This window comes from Dendropsophus ebraccatus, chromosome 8 (assembly GCF_027789765.1).
Source record: "Dendropsophus ebraccatus isolate aDenEbr1 chromosome 8, aDenEbr1.pat, whole genome shotgun sequence".
Classification (NCBI taxonomy): domain Eukaryota; kingdom Metazoa; phylum Chordata; class Amphibia; order Anura; family Hylidae; genus Dendropsophus; species Dendropsophus ebraccatus.
In genome coordinates this window covers 41,783,184-41,802,620 of record NC_091461.1, presented here as the reverse complement: position 1 = coordinate 41,802,620, position 19,437 = coordinate 41,783,184, and the positions used below count along the sequence as shown (strand labels likewise).

At 42.9% G+C, this 19,437-nt stretch overlaps 1 protein-coding gene across 3 annotated transcripts in view; it reads left to right on the top strand.

The window, feature by feature from the left end:
- WDR11 (WD repeat domain 11) overlaps positions 1-19,437 on the top strand; it is an 85,603-nt gene that overhangs the window by 26,857 nt on the left and 39,309 nt on the right. For all 3 annotated transcript variants that reach the window (XM_069980264.1, XM_069980265.1, XM_069980263.1), the window contains exons 9-12: positions 3,575-3,678; positions 4,403-4,573; positions 6,413-6,497; positions 9,168-9,274. In XM_069980264.1, coding sequence (XP_069836365.1) covers positions 3,575-3,678; positions 4,403-4,573; positions 6,413-6,497; positions 9,168-9,274 — 467 coding nt within the window. The remainder of the gene's footprint in view (positions 1-3,574; positions 3,679-4,402; positions 4,574-6,412; positions 6,498-9,167; positions 9,275-19,437) is intronic.

Sequence of the window (19,437 nt, the reverse complement as noted above, 5' to 3'; positions counted from 1 at the left end):
TCCTACCGGTATTACTGTACCACCTCCTCTGACTCTCAAATCTCGCTGCTGTATTTTTAATCGGTATACGTTGGAAGAGGGGTAGTCTTTTACGGCAAGTATATCCCAAACTCTATATTTTAACTGGAAGAATTGGGGGTCGTCTAGGCTGGGTTCAGACTACGTTTTTGCAGTCCGTTTTTTTTTTTGCGAAAAACGGATGCATGTGTGTGCATCCGTTTTGATCCTTTTTTTTATAGTGGAATTCAGTGGAAAAACGGATCAGTTTTTGTGTACGTTAATAAAGGATCCGTTTTGATCCGTTCTTTTTTAATGTAATTCAATGTAAAAATGGATCAAAACTGATGCATATACATGCTTCCATTTTTTCCATCCGTTTTTCATCAGTTTTTGGCAAAAAATATATTTATACCTCATATGTCAGACGCCTTAGTTTATATAGACCCCAGATAACAGACTCCACAATTTATATAGACATTAGATGATTGCCTGCACACATCAGACCCCAGGCAGGAAACCCCAGATTTAATTCAGATCCCAGATAAGGGGAACATCAAGTAAAAATGAGTGTCTGCTTACCTCTCCTCACTTCTCTTGTTTTCAAGACCTTGCTCACAGATCCTGACCCCAATCGGCATAATGATCTTCAGTGCCTAGTGTCAATGAGGCTGTGCCAATTGTAAAGTTTTAAAAAATTATAAAATTCAGTTAAAATAATTTTATTAAGAAAGGCTGTGCCAAGCTGCCCTCTGTCTTGACTGATGTGATGTGCAGGGCTCAGTGCTGGAAGCCAAGCCCTGTATGTGAATCAGCCAAGTGGGGATGGGAGGAGAAGTGCATGCTGCAGCTTGGCAGTGCCTCCTTGACACTTGAGCTCTAAGCATAATCTAGAGCTGGCTGAGTCCCTTTAACTAGGTTATAATATGGCTATAACTGGAACATTGTAACTGTAGTGTACTTGCTGTAACTCTCTGTAGAGATAACATGACATTACAACATTGCTCTGAGGTATGATCAAACCTTTAAGCCCTTTACACATTGCCATTACTACTATATAATTGGTTATTGATCACATTTCTGGCTCTTAGGGTAGATGAATAATAGTATGATCTATTTCTGGACACTCTAAGGTTGACAGAACATGGTGGGCCAAGAAGGATTCCCCAGTCACTCCAAGACTGGCTTGTGAAAATACTGTTTCTATTGCAAATTATTTTTGGAGCTTAACATATCCCATTATCCGATTTCCATGTTTTCTGCTGACAATGCCATTCTGCTCATCAGGAGCAATAGATATCTGAAAGAACTGAACCATATATATCTGAAATCCCTGACCAGTTTTACTTTTTCCAGCACCTAGAGTCAGATATAGTAAAACGGCCACTGTTGATCAGCATGAAGCCTCTCTCTTGGTAGCGTTCAGGCTTCCTGTAGCACCTTGGTTATTTTTACACATGGCCATGAGTATGTCTTTGGAACAAAAACAACTAAGGACATCAAACTCAAGGGATATGTTGACTAACGTTAAAGGTGTTATCCAGTGCTGCAAAAACTTGGCCACTTTCTTTCAGAGACAGCACCACTCTCTTGTCTCCAGTTCAGGTGCAGTTTGCATTTAAAGGGGTTATCCAGCGCCACAAAAACATGGCCACTTTTCCCCCCTCTCTTATCTCCAGTTCAGGTGCGGTTTGCAATTAAGCTCCATTTACTTCAATGTAACTGAGTTTGAAACCCCACCCAAACTGGAGACAAGAGGGGTAAAAGTGGCTGTGTTTTTGTAGTGCTGGACAACCCTTTTAAGCTCCATTTACTTCAATAGAACTGAGCAGCAAAACCCCGCCAAAGCTGGAGACAAGAGCGGGGCTGTCTCTGGAAGAAAGTGGCCATGTTTTTGTAGCGCTGGATAACCCCTTTAAATCTGACAAAATGAAGGCTGGCATCACACGGGCACCTATCTTTTAAGCCTATTAAATGTGATGGTCCGCAGCATCTCATAATTCCTTTAACAGCCCATACTTATCTATTCATTTTTTTGCTGTCAGGAGAACACTTTTTATGATGGGTGAATTGCTGTCAGTGGCGTCCTGAAAGAAGACTGTTGTCAGGAAGGCCTGCAGGCCGCGTGTACGGGGCGTTTAGTCTCCTGTGTGACAGCTAGTCTGCTGATTAGCATTAGCTGGAAAGGAGCTGTCATACAACGCAGCCATGGAAGTAGACTTGTGCTTATCTCCGCTGTCTGCACCATCAAGCTTCCTCACATAGATTTGTAATCCGTTATCTGTTTTAGAGATGGAATAAAAAAATAACAGGGTTCAAACAAGGAAATAACAGTGTGTCATCGCTTTCCAATTTGTATACATGTCTATTTGTGTAAATGAGATAAGGAATGATGGTGGATGCCAGTATCAGGATTTGTAGCTGTTTATTGTAAAATAGGTAAGAATACGTGGTGGGTCTATGTCCAGTACACGACTCAGTTAGACACTTTTTAGTGCTGCTTTAAGGGAGACCCCTAAAGGGGGCAAGTGTCTGCCTAACGTAGTTATGGGCATATAGTATATATTTTTTTTTTTTTTATAATTCATTATTTATTGTATATGTGAAACGTCCTGGAAGTGGAAGGATTAAAGGGAACCAATCAGCCCGTTTGAGCTGATATGGTTCCCTTGAGCATTGTATAAAGCACCTGGAGCAACCCCGGCACGTACCGGCCGCGGCCGCAGCAGGTGCTTTATAACGGAGAAAATGACTTTTATTCCCCGGCTCGTGACTTGATACGAGCGGGGAAGTAGTCATGGTGGGCGGCTCCCCGCTCGTATCTAGTCAGCGCGCTCAGAGGGGATGATTGACAGGCAGAGAGGTCCGTTACTGGCCTCTATGCCTGTCAATCATGCCGCCGAGCACGCTGACCGGCAGAGCGCAGTGACTAGATACGAGCGGGGAGCCGCCCACCATGACTACTTCCCCGCTCGTATCTAGTCACGAGCCGGGGAATAAAAGTTATTTTCTCTGTTATAAAGCACCTGCCGGGGCCGGGGCCGCTCCAGGTGCTTTATACAATGCTCAAGGGAACCATATCAACTCAAACAGGCTGATTGGTTCCCTTTAAAGGGAAAGCCCATCTTTGCAAACATCAGGGCTATCCTGACTTAAAGTGTCAGTGTCTTATTTTTTTTAGTACAGGTGATTTTAAGAAACTTTGTAATTGGGTTTATTAGGCAAATTTACCATTATCTGCATTCAAAAAGACTTTCCCCAGCCCCCCCCCCCTCTCTCTCTCTCTCATCCACTGCTCATTATCAAGAAATCTCGACTCTTTTACAACAGTCAGGCCCTGTCTGTTCTATGGAGAGGGGAGGCGGGGAGATTAGTCATTTCTGCAAAAAAAACGATCTTCCTCAATCTCACAGACTATTTGCAGAGTTGCTTCATATTTATATGCAAAGGAGAATAAAAATAGCTTGTTAGCCTATGGCACTTAGTATGTGAATATAGAGATCAGTGGCTGCTGTTCCTTTATGTTGCTGTGAATGTGTAAGCATACACTACTATAATGATTGTTTTTTCTCTTTAGTGGCTCGAATGCCTGCCCATTATATGCTCCTCTGGCATTCTGTGGAAAACCAATAGGACTTCTGCTGAAGAAACGTCCAGATCTTTCACTTGACAGTATGATAGGTAAGAGACCACCTCTCCATACATGTTACTGCTTTATTAGCTGCTGACGTTTCAAGGAGACTGGAGATAGTGTTTTCCTCCTCACTCTTACCTGTTTCCTTGCTGTGACAAATGGAACCAATTTGTCAAAATATATATTAAGATTTTCTGGCACTCTGGATCCTAATTTACTTTTAGATTGGGCTTATGTTTGACAAAGCATTAAAGGGTGTTTTCGCTTTGGAAGTCCCTTTTTTGTTAGAAGGGTCACCCCAAGGATAAGCTGATCGTGGCTTGTCCCACAGTTGGGACCCCTAGTAATTAGGTATAAAGTCTAGTAGAAACAGCAAGTGGCCAATACCCCCACAGCACCACTACAGAGTTATGCCGTTCCAATTAAAACCAATGACTTTTCTGTGATGCGCGGACATGCTGGGTCCCTGAGTGTGAAAGACTCACTTTGTACTGATTCTCCACTATAACTAAAAGATGAGTATACGCTGCAGGGGACGCCTTCAATGAACTCTAAATTCTAAAGTGGGTTTCCTAAACCAGACAACCCTTTAAAATGTTTTCTTTTTCTTACTTCAAGTAATTGTTTACTTGTTTCAATATATTTATTCTTCCTTCTAATTTCTGAAGTTGTCGAATGTATATTTGCCCCTGCCTTGTTTAAACAGATGTATGCCCCTAGACTGTTGACTCCTGTATGCCGTCACTCATAAAACCCTTTGTTTCTCTGCAGCAGGCCAGGGTCTGTCTGACTCTCTGCAGTCTACCAGCTCTCAAGAAGTCCACCTCAAGTTTCTTCTCACTGGTCTCCTCTCTGGTTTGCCTCAGCCCCCTTTTGTGGTGAGAATGTGCCCTCCACTTACCACAAAAAATATCACGCAGTACAAACCCCTCCTAGCAGTAGGTAAGACTCATAGTACCTTTTTTTTTTTTTTTTTTTTTTTTTTAAGAATTTTTATTTTCCAACACAGGGTACAAAAGCATATAAATTTTACACATTCACAGAATAAGACTTATTGACATCTTTCAAATTTCTCTATACAGTTCTCCCAGTTTTTTATGCTAGGAGTTTCCGGTGCTAGTCATTTCCTCACAATCACCAGTCTTGCATAAAATAACATTCTCTGAATTTTTCTCCTACTATTCCTCTTACATGGTACAGACGAAGAATCCCCCAAAACAGCCATTACTGGGCTTAGTTCAAACTTTATCTTTAACGTATCCATAATTTTTCTGTGTACCAGTTCCCAAAAGACTCATAGTATCTTCTATATCAAATATTAGGATTGTGAATAAACATTTCATTAGGATCAGAATATAATTTAACTGTTATTGTTGATTATTCAAGCTCTTGTTAGCACAAAGGAGAGGTCCCTTATAAACTGTGGAAGGGGAGAATGGTGCATAGATTAAACTGATCAGCACTATGTCTCAATGTCAGGTCCCAGACTAGAAAACCTGCTTTGCCACTTTTTTTTTTCAAGTTTAAAGGGACTGTAACCTCCAAACAGCGGCTAAACTTATGTTATCAGTAGATTATACATCAGTAAGGTATACAACACTTATTCTATATCTGCAGTTTTTATCTTTCTATGTTCATGCATTTCTTTGCTATGAGCCCACAAATGAAGGAGGCTAAGTAGTCCTCTCCATTATATTCTTGAGCTAAGTAGTCCTCTCTATGTATCAACATACCCAGTTTGTAGGCTTACAATGGTGAAATACAAAGTAAGGGCCAGTTCACACTAAGGAAATTCGTCGGAATCCCGCGGCAGAGCTCTTCGCCGTGCAATTCCGCCTGCCTCAGTGTCGAACAGCGTGTCTATGGGAGGGCTAATGCGTGAAATACTTTGTATTTCACCATTGTAGGCCTACAAACTGGGCATGTTACTACATAGAGAGGACTACTTAGCTCAAGAATATAATGGAGAGGACTACTTAGACTCCTTCATTTCTAGGCTTTTAGCAAAGAAATGCAGGAACATAGAATGATAAATATGTTTACATAAGTAACATAAGTTTAGCAAGTGTTTTGGAGGTGACAGTCCCATTAAACTTGAGCTCTCCCACGCGGAACCCCGTCTGCCTCAGTATCAGACAGTGTCAAAGTGTGAACTGCAGTCCCTTTAACTAGAAAATAAAAACTGAAGAGCAAGCCAGTAACACCTCTAAATTCAGTTTAATATATGAATTCTTCATGATTTCCAGCATCTCCGCTTGCTTTTTTTCAAAACCCTGATTGTTTAATTATTGGAAAATGTAATAATTTTTTTTCACCTTTATTTTACTTAGACAAAAAACCCACTTATTTACTAATAGCGGCATACCCCTTTAATTTGCGTTCCTGTCTTACTTGGCTTGACTGCTGGAATTTTTCCAGGGACTAATGTGAAGGCAGAGAGTGTGCAGTTAATGAAGCCTCTTACTAAACAAAGGCTGTACTCCGAGCTAGAAATTATGGTTAATGATGGGTATTTATTCTGTCCGTAGACAATGTAGTAATGAAATGGGAGGATGGTGCATTCAGCTGTTTGGAGAAAACTAATGCATCAAAGCAGTTATTTCAACTTTAGCTGCCGGTGGGAATGAAGAATTTTGTTTTATTTTTTTCTACTTGGATAGCGCGATTATAACATTATTAGAAAAGAATAAGACAATAAACTAGTGCAATCATTTATTGTGCAATTACCATGTAAAATTCTACCTATAGTTTAAGACTTTTCATAGTCTTCTTGATTTGCAGGTACGAGCAATGGTTCAGTCTTTGTGTATAATCTGACCAGCGGACTGCTTCACAAAGAGTTAAACATACATTCCTGTGAGGTCAGGTGAGTTGTTTGGTAATACTACAAAGTGGATCATATAGTCCTAAAATGTTGATGGGGGTACAGCAAACAGATTGCACAGATCTCACAGACACACTGATCAAAGTCCACTTTTACTCCAAGTGACACTTCCAGGTGGTTCACATAGGTTGGAAAATTCTTAAATATTGCAACCCATATGGGCCATATGTGTGTAGTATAATACCTGGTAATGATCAGAGGGTTTGTGATCTCTTACATACCTGAGACCATAGTGGGGTGTAAGCAACACAGAAATAAATGTAGCTGGAGCTCTGTTTTTATCTACAAACACATAGAAACTTTTCTGGCTTAGAGAAGAAAGGATATGCAAATAGCCCTCACATCTTTTAAGCAGAGTGTTGTCCCTTCAAGTCAGCGTTTTACTCTATCTAGGCATCTTAGAACATTGACTGGGTATATATGTCAAAAATCTCTCCAAAAGATAAGATTTCCCATGTGTACACAGTTTTGTTTGTTGCTGTTCTTGAGTGCAGAGCAGGGTGTTGACTGGCTAGTGTCTATCGACGTGGGTCAAAGGGGTGCTAGTTCTCCAAGAGAGAGTCCATCATGTGGACACTTAACGGCCATTTCTGCTCCACTGGCAATTCTGGGATATAAACAGCTCTTAAACCTCTTGGGCAAAGTGTTGTCCTTTAGATGGAAGGAAACACTAACTTGAAAGGAGGTGGTGTGAGAGCTCTTTGCATGTCCTTTCTTTCCAGAATTGCCAGTGAATCAGGAATGGCCTTTCTTTATGATGGACTTTCCTTATGAAGGTTTAAGGGAGAGAGAATGTAAAACGTTTATAAGAAAACACTACTATTTTGGTGGCCGTAGATAAGTTTTGGCTGGACCTGCTGATTTTGATAGGACTGGCCAATCATCTAATGCAGAGATGGAGGAACCTGTAGCCATTTCAAAACTACTAGCGACTGTTTCTCTTCTCCTTTTTTTTTTTAAATACATACAGTATTTTCCGGTGTATAAGACGACTTTTTAACCCAAAAAAATATTTTTAGAAGTCGGGCGTCGTCTTATACGCTGGGTATGGTCGCCCCATACGGTGGGGGAGCTAGAAAATGGCCAATTCCACCGTATGGGGCTACCACTATAAAAACAAAACAAAAAAAACCCAGTTAACTCACCTGGGGTCCGTTCCCGACCTCTGTGGGCCTCCTGGCCTGTTCCCGGCGCAGGCAGTGTGACGTACACTCACTGCGCCGAGGATCCCCGAATCTCTCCTGAGCAGACGAGCGCCTCGTCTGAGAAGCTCTGAGACGCTCGGCTGCTCGGGAGAGCTTCGGGGATCCCCGGCGCAGTCAGTTTACACTGCCTGCGCCGGGAATGGGCCAGGAGGTGCTCGGAGGCTGGGAACGGTCCCAAAGTGAGTTAACTTTTTTTTTTTTTTTTTATTTAGCTGCAGTTAACCTACGGCTGCGATCAGGCAGGGGTTAACATTTTCCGTCGTATAAGGCGAACCCCTAACAATCTTTTTGAAAGTCGGGGATCATCTTATACGCCCAGTCGCCTTGTACGCCAGAAAATACAGTACTTAGTTGGCCAAGCTGAGAGTGCATGTGTGTGGGGAATCAGGAACAATAGTTAATGGTTCTTTAGCTCTGAGTTTTCAATATCTTTTTAACCCTCTCAGCACCACACACCATGTCCCCACACACGAGGGAATTGCCTAATGACTTACATGGTGATACTGTATAAAGCTTTTGTGATTACAGACATGTTGTGTAACATAACCAGTTCGGCTGTGTAGCTAGCATGCGTTATGTGATCTACTTCTCTTGCGCTAGCTATAAAGCTTTCACCGGGGGGGTCCAGTCTATACGTGAATGAGAATAGTATTCAGCATAGCTCTTGTTTTAAATTTCAGTTTACAAACTTGAGTTTAAGCTTGGATATTTTTAAGCCGATCCCTGATTGTTAAATAGTGTAAATCAATAAGCCGGTCTGTAACTAAGCTGCTTGGGTACATTAGCACTTGCTGAAATCCTACACCGCTTCTCCAGAGCTAAGGATATGATTTTCATCAGATACAGCTAGAAGTTTGATTGCAGAAATACAGTGAATTAGACGTAAACCATTCCCAGGATACCAGACGTAGATGTATCATTTATACGAAACTTCATACTTATTTGGCTTGGAGAATCTAGAAGGCTGTGTTTATGTAAAAGAATAGTTTCACTTGATTGCTTCCACCGTGCGGTTGAAGGTACATTACCCATTGTAGTAATGCTCTGTGTACTTTTTGTACTTGTGTTTTTCCCTAGTGCAGGTCCAGATATTTATGTGTATAAGATGTAATCTTAGGTAAGTTTGCTTACGTTACACACAATATACACTAATGTGAACATGTTACAAAGTGTCAGAACATTAATGGTGCCTTGATCCTTGCTGCAAAAAAATAAAAAATGCACCAGTCTGAGTGTATACCCAATTTTGTGGCATGGATCACTAGCTGCACAAAGCACTACTGATGCACATTCATAGTGCGCTACGGACATGTGAATGAGGCCTTACGGTGGAGTCAGCAGGCCGGCAGCTTGGCCAACAGCTATTTTGTGTATTGCCGGCCTAAAACTCATCTTGGTGGTAACTGGTAAGAGGTAATTAGCCGCCTTCTTCTTCTATTCCTTTTAGAGGCATCGAGTGGACCAGTCTTACAAGCTTCTTGTCCTTTGCCACCTCATCCCCAAATAACTTGGGGCTGGTGAGAAATGAGCTGCAGCTGGTCGATCTTCTTACTGGTGAGTCCTTGCCTTATGCTGCGTTTACACGGAGCGATAATTCACCCAATTAATCATTTAACTTTTTTGAAGCAAAGATTTGGTTTTCATAACGATCAACAATTAGACGAATAAATCGTTAGAAAATTTGTAAAATAAATCGTTATTGCGATGATTTTTAAGATCGCTTAAGCCCATCTTTCACATAGGGTGAATCTTTGAAAGACTGTTTACACGAAGCGATCTGCGAATTTTTAGCAAACTATTTCTCGCTCGTCGCTTGATCGTTCACTATGTTTACTCGAGCCGATTATTGCTCAAATGCGATCGTTATTGCGAAAATTCGAACAATAATCCTTCCATGTAAACCCATTATTAGATACAGTGGTCTGCACTGATCACCTAATATACATCTATTTATCACATGTGCATTCAGTAAACACCTGTAGTCAAGTTAAATATCTGATTGCACTTTAAATAAATCTGATTGACGGCAGCTTATCTTTATGAATGTACTCTTGTGATTTTTACTGAAGGCAAGTGTTAGCAACCAGCTGACAAACTAGCAAACGTTGGCTAATCGCTCAATTCTACCATGTCAAAAAATTGGCTGCACATCTTCCTGTGTAATTGGGGATTGCGTCCGATCAAAGAAGCATTGTGTTAAAGGGGTTATCCAGCGCTACAAAAACATGGCCACTTTTTCCCCTACTGTTGTCTCCAGTTTAGGTGTGGTTTATTAAACTCCATTTACTTCAATGGAACTGAGTTTCAAACCCCACCCAAACTGGAAACAGTAGGGGGAAAGTCGCCATGTTTTTGTAGCGCTGGATAACCCCTTTAAGATTGTCGGTGCATCCCTGACAAAGTGATTATAAAGCCTGTATTGGTCTGTGTAAACTAGTGCCGATCCAGTGCCGATCATTTGCAGTGTGGCTCAGGCTGTGTAATATGGCCTTAAGAGGGTATTTCACTTTAGATGTAAAAGAGGTTTCTGGGGATATTGATCAGAATAAGATAATTCGGCCTGTCAGTTAGGGTCACCATACACTGTACTTTAGTCTGCCTTAGCCGCCTCTCCCAGCAGGTTCGGCCATCAGTATAAGATATGTGGGGCTCTCCCGGCCGATCACCGGCAGATGATGTTGGTGGACATAGGGGTCGGACATGATGGAAAATCTTTGCCTGACTTCTTTGTTCTAGGAGAGAATATCAGCTGTCTGGCTGCTCTAAACGTCCAAACTGACCGAATGGTAATTAAGCCATCAGTTTGAGTTTGTATAGCCACCTTTACACCAACAGGTGCCACATCCCCTTTATTGTTTACCAGTCACACCTCTGTCCGGTTGATAACAAGTAGGGATTGCACCTAGTCCCATTCACATAAATAGATTTGAGCTGCAGTATCATGTCCAACCATTATTAGACGTAGTGTTTGTAAAAGTACCACAGCCCCTTTAGTAGTAAGTTGGTGGGAATGCTGGGATTCAGACCCCTGTTTATCTGCTATTGATGGCCTATGCTGTGGATAAGCTATTAGTATCTGAGTCCTGGAAAAACCTTTTTATATGATTTATTTATTTTTTTTTTTTTTGAAGATATGCTATGCATGTGTGATTCTGTACAAATTCCTAAAATAATGGGTCAGCAGCTCACAGTAGGTGGATCACAACGGCGCCTTTAGCTTTTCTTCTACACCGCACCATTTGTGACCCAGTTTTGTTTAGGAGTTGAATGGAGATGTGATCCAATACCAGACTAGAAGCTGAGCGAGAATTGAATAAAATATGTCCTCCGAGGATTTCTAGCCTTTCCAATAGCCTGTGGGAAAAAAAACTATAAAAGTTTAGTTATAAAGTGTGTGTTTAGATACAATATAGTATTGTGATATAATAGTGCCCCCTGAGGCACAGCTCTGCAAGGAATTTATACAAATAACGGGAAATAGGTTTTATTTGCTTTGTGTCGTCTGCTGTTTTGTTTTTTTTAAGCGCCTTGGCTAAAAGATTGTATAGGAATATTTCCAGCATACTAAGCAGTATCCGACTATATCAGAATAATTGGTCTCCTATTTTTAAGCCAATAGGCCAGACACATGTGTGAGCGGTCAGTCCCTTGAGCTTAGTTAAAGAAACAATAAAGTCAGAAATGAATGATTGCGTAGAAGAAAAATGTTAATACAGCTGTTAATCTCCATATTGGTCTGACAGACAGCCGAGGGGGTGTCCACCGAGGGTCTTGTCTCCTATCACAGACGGAGCAGTGGGGAGTTCTGGTTCTTTAGGGGGATAGATGGTTCTGCCAGAAGGGGATGGATAAACTTTTGGGAGATATTTAGAGGAATTCTTTATATTTTTTGTGTTTTGTGATCGTAATAAGAGATGGAATAATATGTTTCACATATGATTGATGGCCTACTTAGGTAGGTCAACAACATCTGAGCGGTGGGGGGGGGGTATTGTCCTGAGGATAGGTCATCAATCACTAAATCCTGGAATACCCCTTTAAGGCAGAAATTGCTGTGATTTTTTTTTTAATTTTGTTTTGTACTTTGGTTTTCCCTTAACCTCTTAAGGACCCATGTCGTACCGGTACGTCATGGATCACTGTCACTTAAGGACCCATGACGTACCGGTACGCTGGTCCATTAAGAGGGCGCCGCGGCCGGCCGGGTCCCGATCGGGGGAGATAGCCTGCTATAATACATAGCAGGCCATCTCTCCCTGTCGGCATGGAGGGTTGTTAACCCCCCCCCATGCCGACGATCGCCGCTATTGGCTGATCAGCCCATAGCGGCGATTGGAACCTTTCCGGGCCATCGGTGGCCCGATGACCCGGAAAAAAATGGCGGTCGGTGCTGTCCGAGTAAAAAGTAATGGTGGTCCCCACAAGTAATGAATACCTGCTCTGGACCCCTCAGCTAGGTAGCTGAGGGGTCCAGAGCAGGTATTTGTACATTACTCACCTGTCCCGGGGTCCTGATCGGCGTCCTCTTCTTCTTGTCGGGTCTTCGGCTTCTTCCGTGACGTCCCGATCGGCTCCAGCGTCGTCTTTTTTCGTATTTTTCCGGCTCCAGCGTCGTCTTTTTTCGGATCTTGCGCTCTGCTGCCCCCTAGCAGCTGATAAGTGTAATACACGTATCAGCCACTATCGGGATGTTCAGAATGTAGTAAAAGTTTTTTTTTTTTTTTCCAATTTTTTTTTTCTATTTTCCTCACCCTATCACCGCTGAGTGTTGATTAGCATCGCACGAAAGTGCGCTGCTAATCAGCAACTCCTCCTTTTTGGTGTAGGGTGGTTTTTTTCTATATCCTACTGCCACGGTCTGCTGATAAGTGCCGCACATAAGTGCGGCATTTATCAGCAACACCATTTTTGGCGTAGGTTTTTTTTTATACTTACTGTAAAAAACACGTAAAAAAAACACTACATTACACCACACTACACTACATTGAATAAAGTTTTACACTACACCACTACATACCCCATATACCAATCCCTATATAAAAGTGGCCCCCGGCGTGTTTTCGGTGTCGGACGCATACGTTATTATTGCCTCTGACACTGAAACAGCCAGTGAGGATGAATGGGGGGATCCTTCGTTCCTCCATTCATCCTCATCATCCAGTGACGTGTCTGGGGGTAGCGTAGCGTACGCTGCCCCCCAGACACGTCTTTTCCGCCAGTACCGTCCCAATAAGAGATGACGGTATGGCGTGAAATTCTACAAACTCTGTGAGAGTACCTCAGGGTACACTTACAGATTTAGGGTACGTGCACACTGCGGAATGGCGAAGGATAACCCTTCGTGCATTCCGCAGCTGGCACCCGCTGGCGGACTGATGCAGGCGCACGTCTCCGTCCGTGTCATAGACTCCATGTTATGCACAGGCGGATTCCATCGTCCGTCCAAAGAATGAACACGTTGGACAGAGAGCGGAATCCGCCCGTGCATAGAATGGAGTCTATGACACGGATGGAGACGCGCGCCTCCATCAGTCCGCCGGCGGGTGCCAGCTGCGGAATGCACAAATGGTTATCCGCACTGTGCACGTACCCTTAGGCTGGGTTCACACTACGTATATTTGAGGCTGTATTTTTGAGGCTGTATAGCAACCAAAACAAGGAGTGGATTGAAAACACAGAAAGGCTCTGTTCACATAATGTTGTAATTGAGTGGATGGCCGCCATTTAATGGCAAATATTTGCTGTTATTTTAAAACAACGGCTGTTATATTGAAATAATGGCCGTTATTTACTGTTATATGACGGCCATCCACTCAATTTCAACATTGTGTGAACAGATCCTTTCTGTGTTTTCAATCCACTCCTGGTTTTGGTTGCTATGAGGACCTGACTTGCGGACCAAATACTGCCTGAAATATACGTAGTGTGAACCCAGCCTAAGAGTGTATGATGGAAGGGACACCCAAATCCAGCCCCCAGATGCCCCCCCAATCCTCGGAGTTAGTGGGGAGATCGTCCGGGAACTGATCTTCCCACTGCTGGATAAAGGTTACCACCTGTACTGGGATAACTTTTATACCAGCACCCCCTCTTCCGGTCCCTCGCTGCCCGAGCTTCTGTAGCTTGCGGCACGATCCGTAAATATCAGAAGCCGTAATAGAGCCCTAATATTTAGCAGCCATGGAGCGGACCCAGCGCTTCTGGATATGAAGGACCCCGTATCGCACCAGGGCAACATTTTCCAGGTGACGTCCCCCACACTGGAAAACAGGAGACCCCAGAAGAAGTGCAGAGTGTGGGGTAACAGGGGGATCAGGAAGGACACCATTTTCCAGTGTGACACCTGTCCTGTTCCCCCCCGGCCTCTGTATACTGGATCGCTTCAAGGCGCACCACACGTCATTGGGGTTCCACATTATCTAAATTCTGTCCCTTATTCCTATTTCAGGGGTCACGTTGATCCAGGGATTATTCTGATCGCCATTATGGAGTCGGGAAGGAATTTTTTCCCTGTGATGAGGCTACTGTCGTCTGCCTTACGAGGGTTTTTTTTGCCTTTCTCTGGATCAACACAGGTTGAGTTTGATGGACACCTGTCATTTTCAACCTTATAAACTAATAATTGCCCTAATACCCCCAAATAAATCAAAATTGTCCCTTTTCCCCAGCTAAATAGGTATGGCCGCCATTCCAATTAGAGGATGCCACGATGCAATTACAAAGCCTCTGTGCTGCCAGGGCAGTAGAAACCCCCCACAAGTGACCCATTCTGGAAATTACACCCCATAAGGAATCGAACAAGGGGGGCAGCGGGTATATGGCCCCCTGGTGACGGCCACATTTGGGACGTGAAAATGAAAAAAATTGTATTTTTTATTTTCACGGCACATGTTCTACACATGTGCCCGTCACCAGTGGGGTCCATATGCTCATTGCACCCCTCGTTAGATTCCTTATGGGGTGTAGTTTCCAGAATGGGGTCACTTGTCGGGGGTTTCTACTGTCCTGGCAGCACAGGAGCTTTGTAATTGCGACATGGCCTTCATCCTCCATTCCAGCCTCTAAATGGCGCTCTGTCCCTTTGGTGGCTTGCCCTGTGCCCATATGGCCCATTATATCCACATGTGGGGTATTTTCGTACTCAGGGGAAACTACCATACACGTTTTGTGTTCACTTTCTTTTTTAACCCCTTGTGGTAATGGAAAAAAAATCAAGGCTAGACCAATATTTAGTGTAATTTTTTTTAAAATTTTTACTCTAAATCATTGATCTTGTCTTGATTTTTTCATTTTCACAAGGGGCTAAAAGATAAAAAAAAAACACAATGTGTAGAGCAATTTTCCCTGAGTACGGAAATACCCCACATGTGGACATAAAGCGCCATGCGGGTGCAGGGTAAGCCTCCAAAGGGAAGGTGTGCCATTTGGTTTTTGAAGGCTGGATTTGGATGGAATGGATTTCGAGGGGCCATGTTGCATTCAAAAGGCCCCTGTGTTGCCAAGACAGTTAAAACCCCCCACAAGTGACCCTATTATGGAAACTACACCCCTCAAGGAATGTAACAAGGGGTGTAGTGAGCATATGAACCCCACTGGTGACGGGCACAAATGTGGAACAATGTGGCGTGAAAATGAAATATTACATTTTTTACACTATAATGTTGGTCTAGCCTTGAATTTATCATTTTCACAAGGGGTTAAAAGAGAAAAAAAATCACAATGTGTAGAGCAATTTCCCCCGAGTCCGTAAATACCCCACATGTGGACATAAAGCGCCATGTGGGCGCAGGGCAAGCCTCCGAAGGGAAGGAGCGCCATTTGGATTTTGGAGGTTGGATTTGGCTAGAATGGATGATGAACGCCATGTCGCATTTACAGAGCCCTCGTGCTGCCAAAACACTGGAAACCCCCCACAAGTGACCCCATTCTGGAAACTGCACCCCTCAAGGAATCTAACAAGGGGTGCAATGAGGATATGGACCCCTTGATGACGGGCACATTTGTGTCGTGAAAGTGAAAAAATGAAAATTTTCACTTTCACATCACATTTTTCCACATTTGTGCCCGTCACCAGTGGGGTCCATATGCTCACTGCACCCCTTGTTAGATTCCTTGAGGGGTGTAGTTTCCAGAATGGGGTCACTTGTGGGGGGTTTCCAGTGTCTTGGTAGCACGAGGGCTCTGTAAATTCGACATGGCCCGTGAAATCCAGCTTCCAAAATCCAATTGGCGCTCCTTCCCTTTGGAGGCTCGTCCTGCGCCCGCTTGGCACTTTATCGCCACATGTGGGGTATTTCTGTACTCGGGAGAAACTGCGCTACATGTTTTGTGTTTTTTTTTTCCTTTTATCCCTTTGTGAAAATGAAAAATTGAAGGCTAGAACAACGTTTTAGTGTAAAAAATACTTTAGTCTTTTTTCACGCCATATTGTTCGGAAAATCTGTGAAGCACCTGTGGGGTCCAAATGCTCACCGCACCCCTTGTTACATTCCTTGAGGGGAGTAGTTTTCTAAATGGTGTCCCTTTAGGGGTGTTTTTTAGGTTTTGGCACCCCAGAGCCTCTGCCAACCTGAAGTGGTACAGTCAAAAATGACCAAATATAACGGAGCCATTGAAATGCACTAGGCGCTCCTTTATATCTGAGGCTTGTGGTTGCGTCAAATAGCGCAATAGGGCCACATATGGGGTATTTCTATAAACTGCAGAAACGGGGCAATCAATATTGGGGTGCATTTCTCTGGTAATAAGTTTATAATTATGAAAAATATTGGATTACAATAAAATCTCTGCACAGAAAATTAAAATTTTCAAATTTCTTACACAATTAGCTTTTATTTCTGTGACTCCCCTAAAGGGTTAAAAAACTTTTTGGATGTGCTTTTGCAGAGTTTGGGGGGTGCAGTTTCTGAAATGGGGTGCTTCATGGGGCTTTCTAACACACAGTCCCCTCAAATACACTTTAAACCTGAACAGTTCCCTAAAAATATCTGATTTTGAAATTTTACTGAAAATTTGGAAATTTGCTGCTACTGTTTTAAGCTTTCTATTGTCTAAAAAAGATGAAATATAGTTTAATAAATGCCGCCAACATAAAGTAGACATGTTGCTAATGCTATTTAATATATAATTTATGTGGTATAACCATTTTCTGTATAAGCAGAAAAGTTTTAAAGTTGGAAAAATGCATTTTTTCACAATTTTTCACGCTATTTTGGGTTTTTTCATAAAGATTCGTTATAAGTATCGACTCCAATTTACAAGAAATGCGAAGTACAATATGTCACGAGAAAACAGTCTCAGAATCAGCCGGATAGGTAAAAGCATCCCGAAGTTATTAATCAATAAAGTGACACTGGTCAAATTCATAAAATTTGCTCCGGTCCTTAAGGCCATTTCAGGCCCGGTCCTTAAGGGGTTAAAGGACAGTTCTGGGCAGGGAGATTTTCTGCAGAACTGTCAGGGAGGGGAAGAATAAAAAAACAAAACATGCTCTTTCCTGTCTCCATCGCCAATCCTGGTATTGGGGCTGTGGAGTCGGTAACCCGCAGCTCCGACTCCTGAATTTTATCAGGACCGACTCCGACTCCTGCTCCTTCATAAATGACCAGTCATATACCAGGGGAGTTATTTATCACACTGGATCAGCAGCTTCTCTCTAATGTCCTACATGATCCTGGGGCAATTACTGAGGGAATAAGGAAAGATATAAAGCAGCTTCTCCTGTGTGTGCAGTGGATGCAGCTAGTCTCCAGTCTCAGAACTAGACTAGATGGAGCAAGTGATTTTTTCCTGCTGACAGTCTTCTATGTTTCTGACTAAATATTTACCATACTTAAAGAAACACTGTTAACAATGCCAGATCCCTGTGATATAGAGGTCAGCCATAGTGATATACAGGGGGTCACACATAGTGATATAGAGAGGGGTCACACATGGTGATATAGAGGTCACACAGTGACATAGAAGGTCACTGTGGGGGCACGCAATAGCACGCGCACACACACACACACACAGCCTGCTGCAGCCATAGCATGCACACACACCCACACAGCCTGCTCCAGCTATAGCACACACACACAGCCTGCTGCAGCCATAACACACACACAGCCTGCTGCAGCCATAACACACACACAGCCTGCTGCAGCCATAGCACACACACATACACACAGCCTGCTGCAGCCATAGCACACACACAGCCTACTTCAGCCATAGCACGTGCACACACATACACACAGCTGCAGCCATTAAACACTGAGGAAAAACTCACAATCTTCTCCCAGAGAGAAAACACCACACTGAGGACAGAGGTTACTGCTACACTACTTGTGTCCTCTCCTCCTCCTCCTCCTTTAGGATAGGATATCTTCATATTACACTGCTGCTCATATACAGTCATCCAGCATCCAGGAAGAGAACAGCACAGATTTCCCACCACACAATGGACTCTTCCAGGTCAGAAAGAAACTGCCAAATAGTGACCGACAACTTTTTTATGACCACCCTTATGTAATAGGGCCAGTGTCCTATTAGAATGTTGCTCATAATGTATAATCATTAGTAAATCATGAGTAAAATTCATATCAAAATTCAATTCTACATTTTTTAAAGATTTTTTTTAAAGCTGGATTCGGTACATTTTTTTCTGACTCCGACTCCTGGTAAAGCTAGCTCCGACTCCAGCCAAAACTAACTTTAACTCCGACTCCACAGCCCTGCCTGGTATACTGCAGCTCTAGTTCCCCTGGTCCCCAGCTGCTTCCTGGTTAAAGAGAGGACCTGGGACGGGACATTCTAGGCCCGCACAGCCAGTCATCGGCCGCATCTGTGTCCTGCCTCGGCTGCTGACTGGCTCAGCAGGCCTGAAATATCATGCCTAGATCCACTGTCTAACCAGGAAGTGGCGGGGAGAGAAGCTGCTTTATATGAGCACCAGCAATGGAGCCAGGGAGGTAAGTGCATACTATTTTTTTTGTTCTCCCCCTCCCGTAATAGTCCTTTTAAAGCTTCACTTTAAAAAACCTTGAGACTTGTTGCAGGGACATGTCAAGTTTTGATTGTTTAGGATCCCACTGATCCCACCCCCCACAGTTCAAAAAAACGAGCCGGGAGAACTTTGCGGTACGCACCCACTCCCCACCTCAGAGTAATCTTCGTTCCGATGCTTGTATTATAAGTCTATGGGGCTGCTGGACAGAAAGTGCTGTGAGCTAAAAAGTAAAATGTTGTACAGTGTCGCTTGTCCAGGCAGGATGCGTGGTGTACTCTGGTGTCTGGTGCTGAGCAGCTCTCTTAGGAATTTCTCCATGAAAGATGGGAGTCGTAGTCTTTTAGTTTCTTCAACTACTTTAATGTGATGACCTAAAACAATAAAACGTTTCGAGGATTACCTCTTCATCAGATAATTAAAAACTGTACATGCATCCTCTCTATTTATAATGAGTCCAGCGCGGGAGATTCAGGATTCGAATTTCCCGGGATTCAATTTCATTGGTTGTGACATCCTGATCAATTCATCCATCTTATTTATTTATAAACACCAATAAAGTGTTATCTAAAAGTTAGCTCATACAATCAGTTATATATAGTAAAACAAGTTAATAAGAAAAAACATAAAAATACATAAAATTCATCTTATGTACACAAGTATCGGTTTTCATGTGGTACTTGTGTATATAAGATGAATTTTATGTATTTTCATGTTTTTTCTTATTAACTTG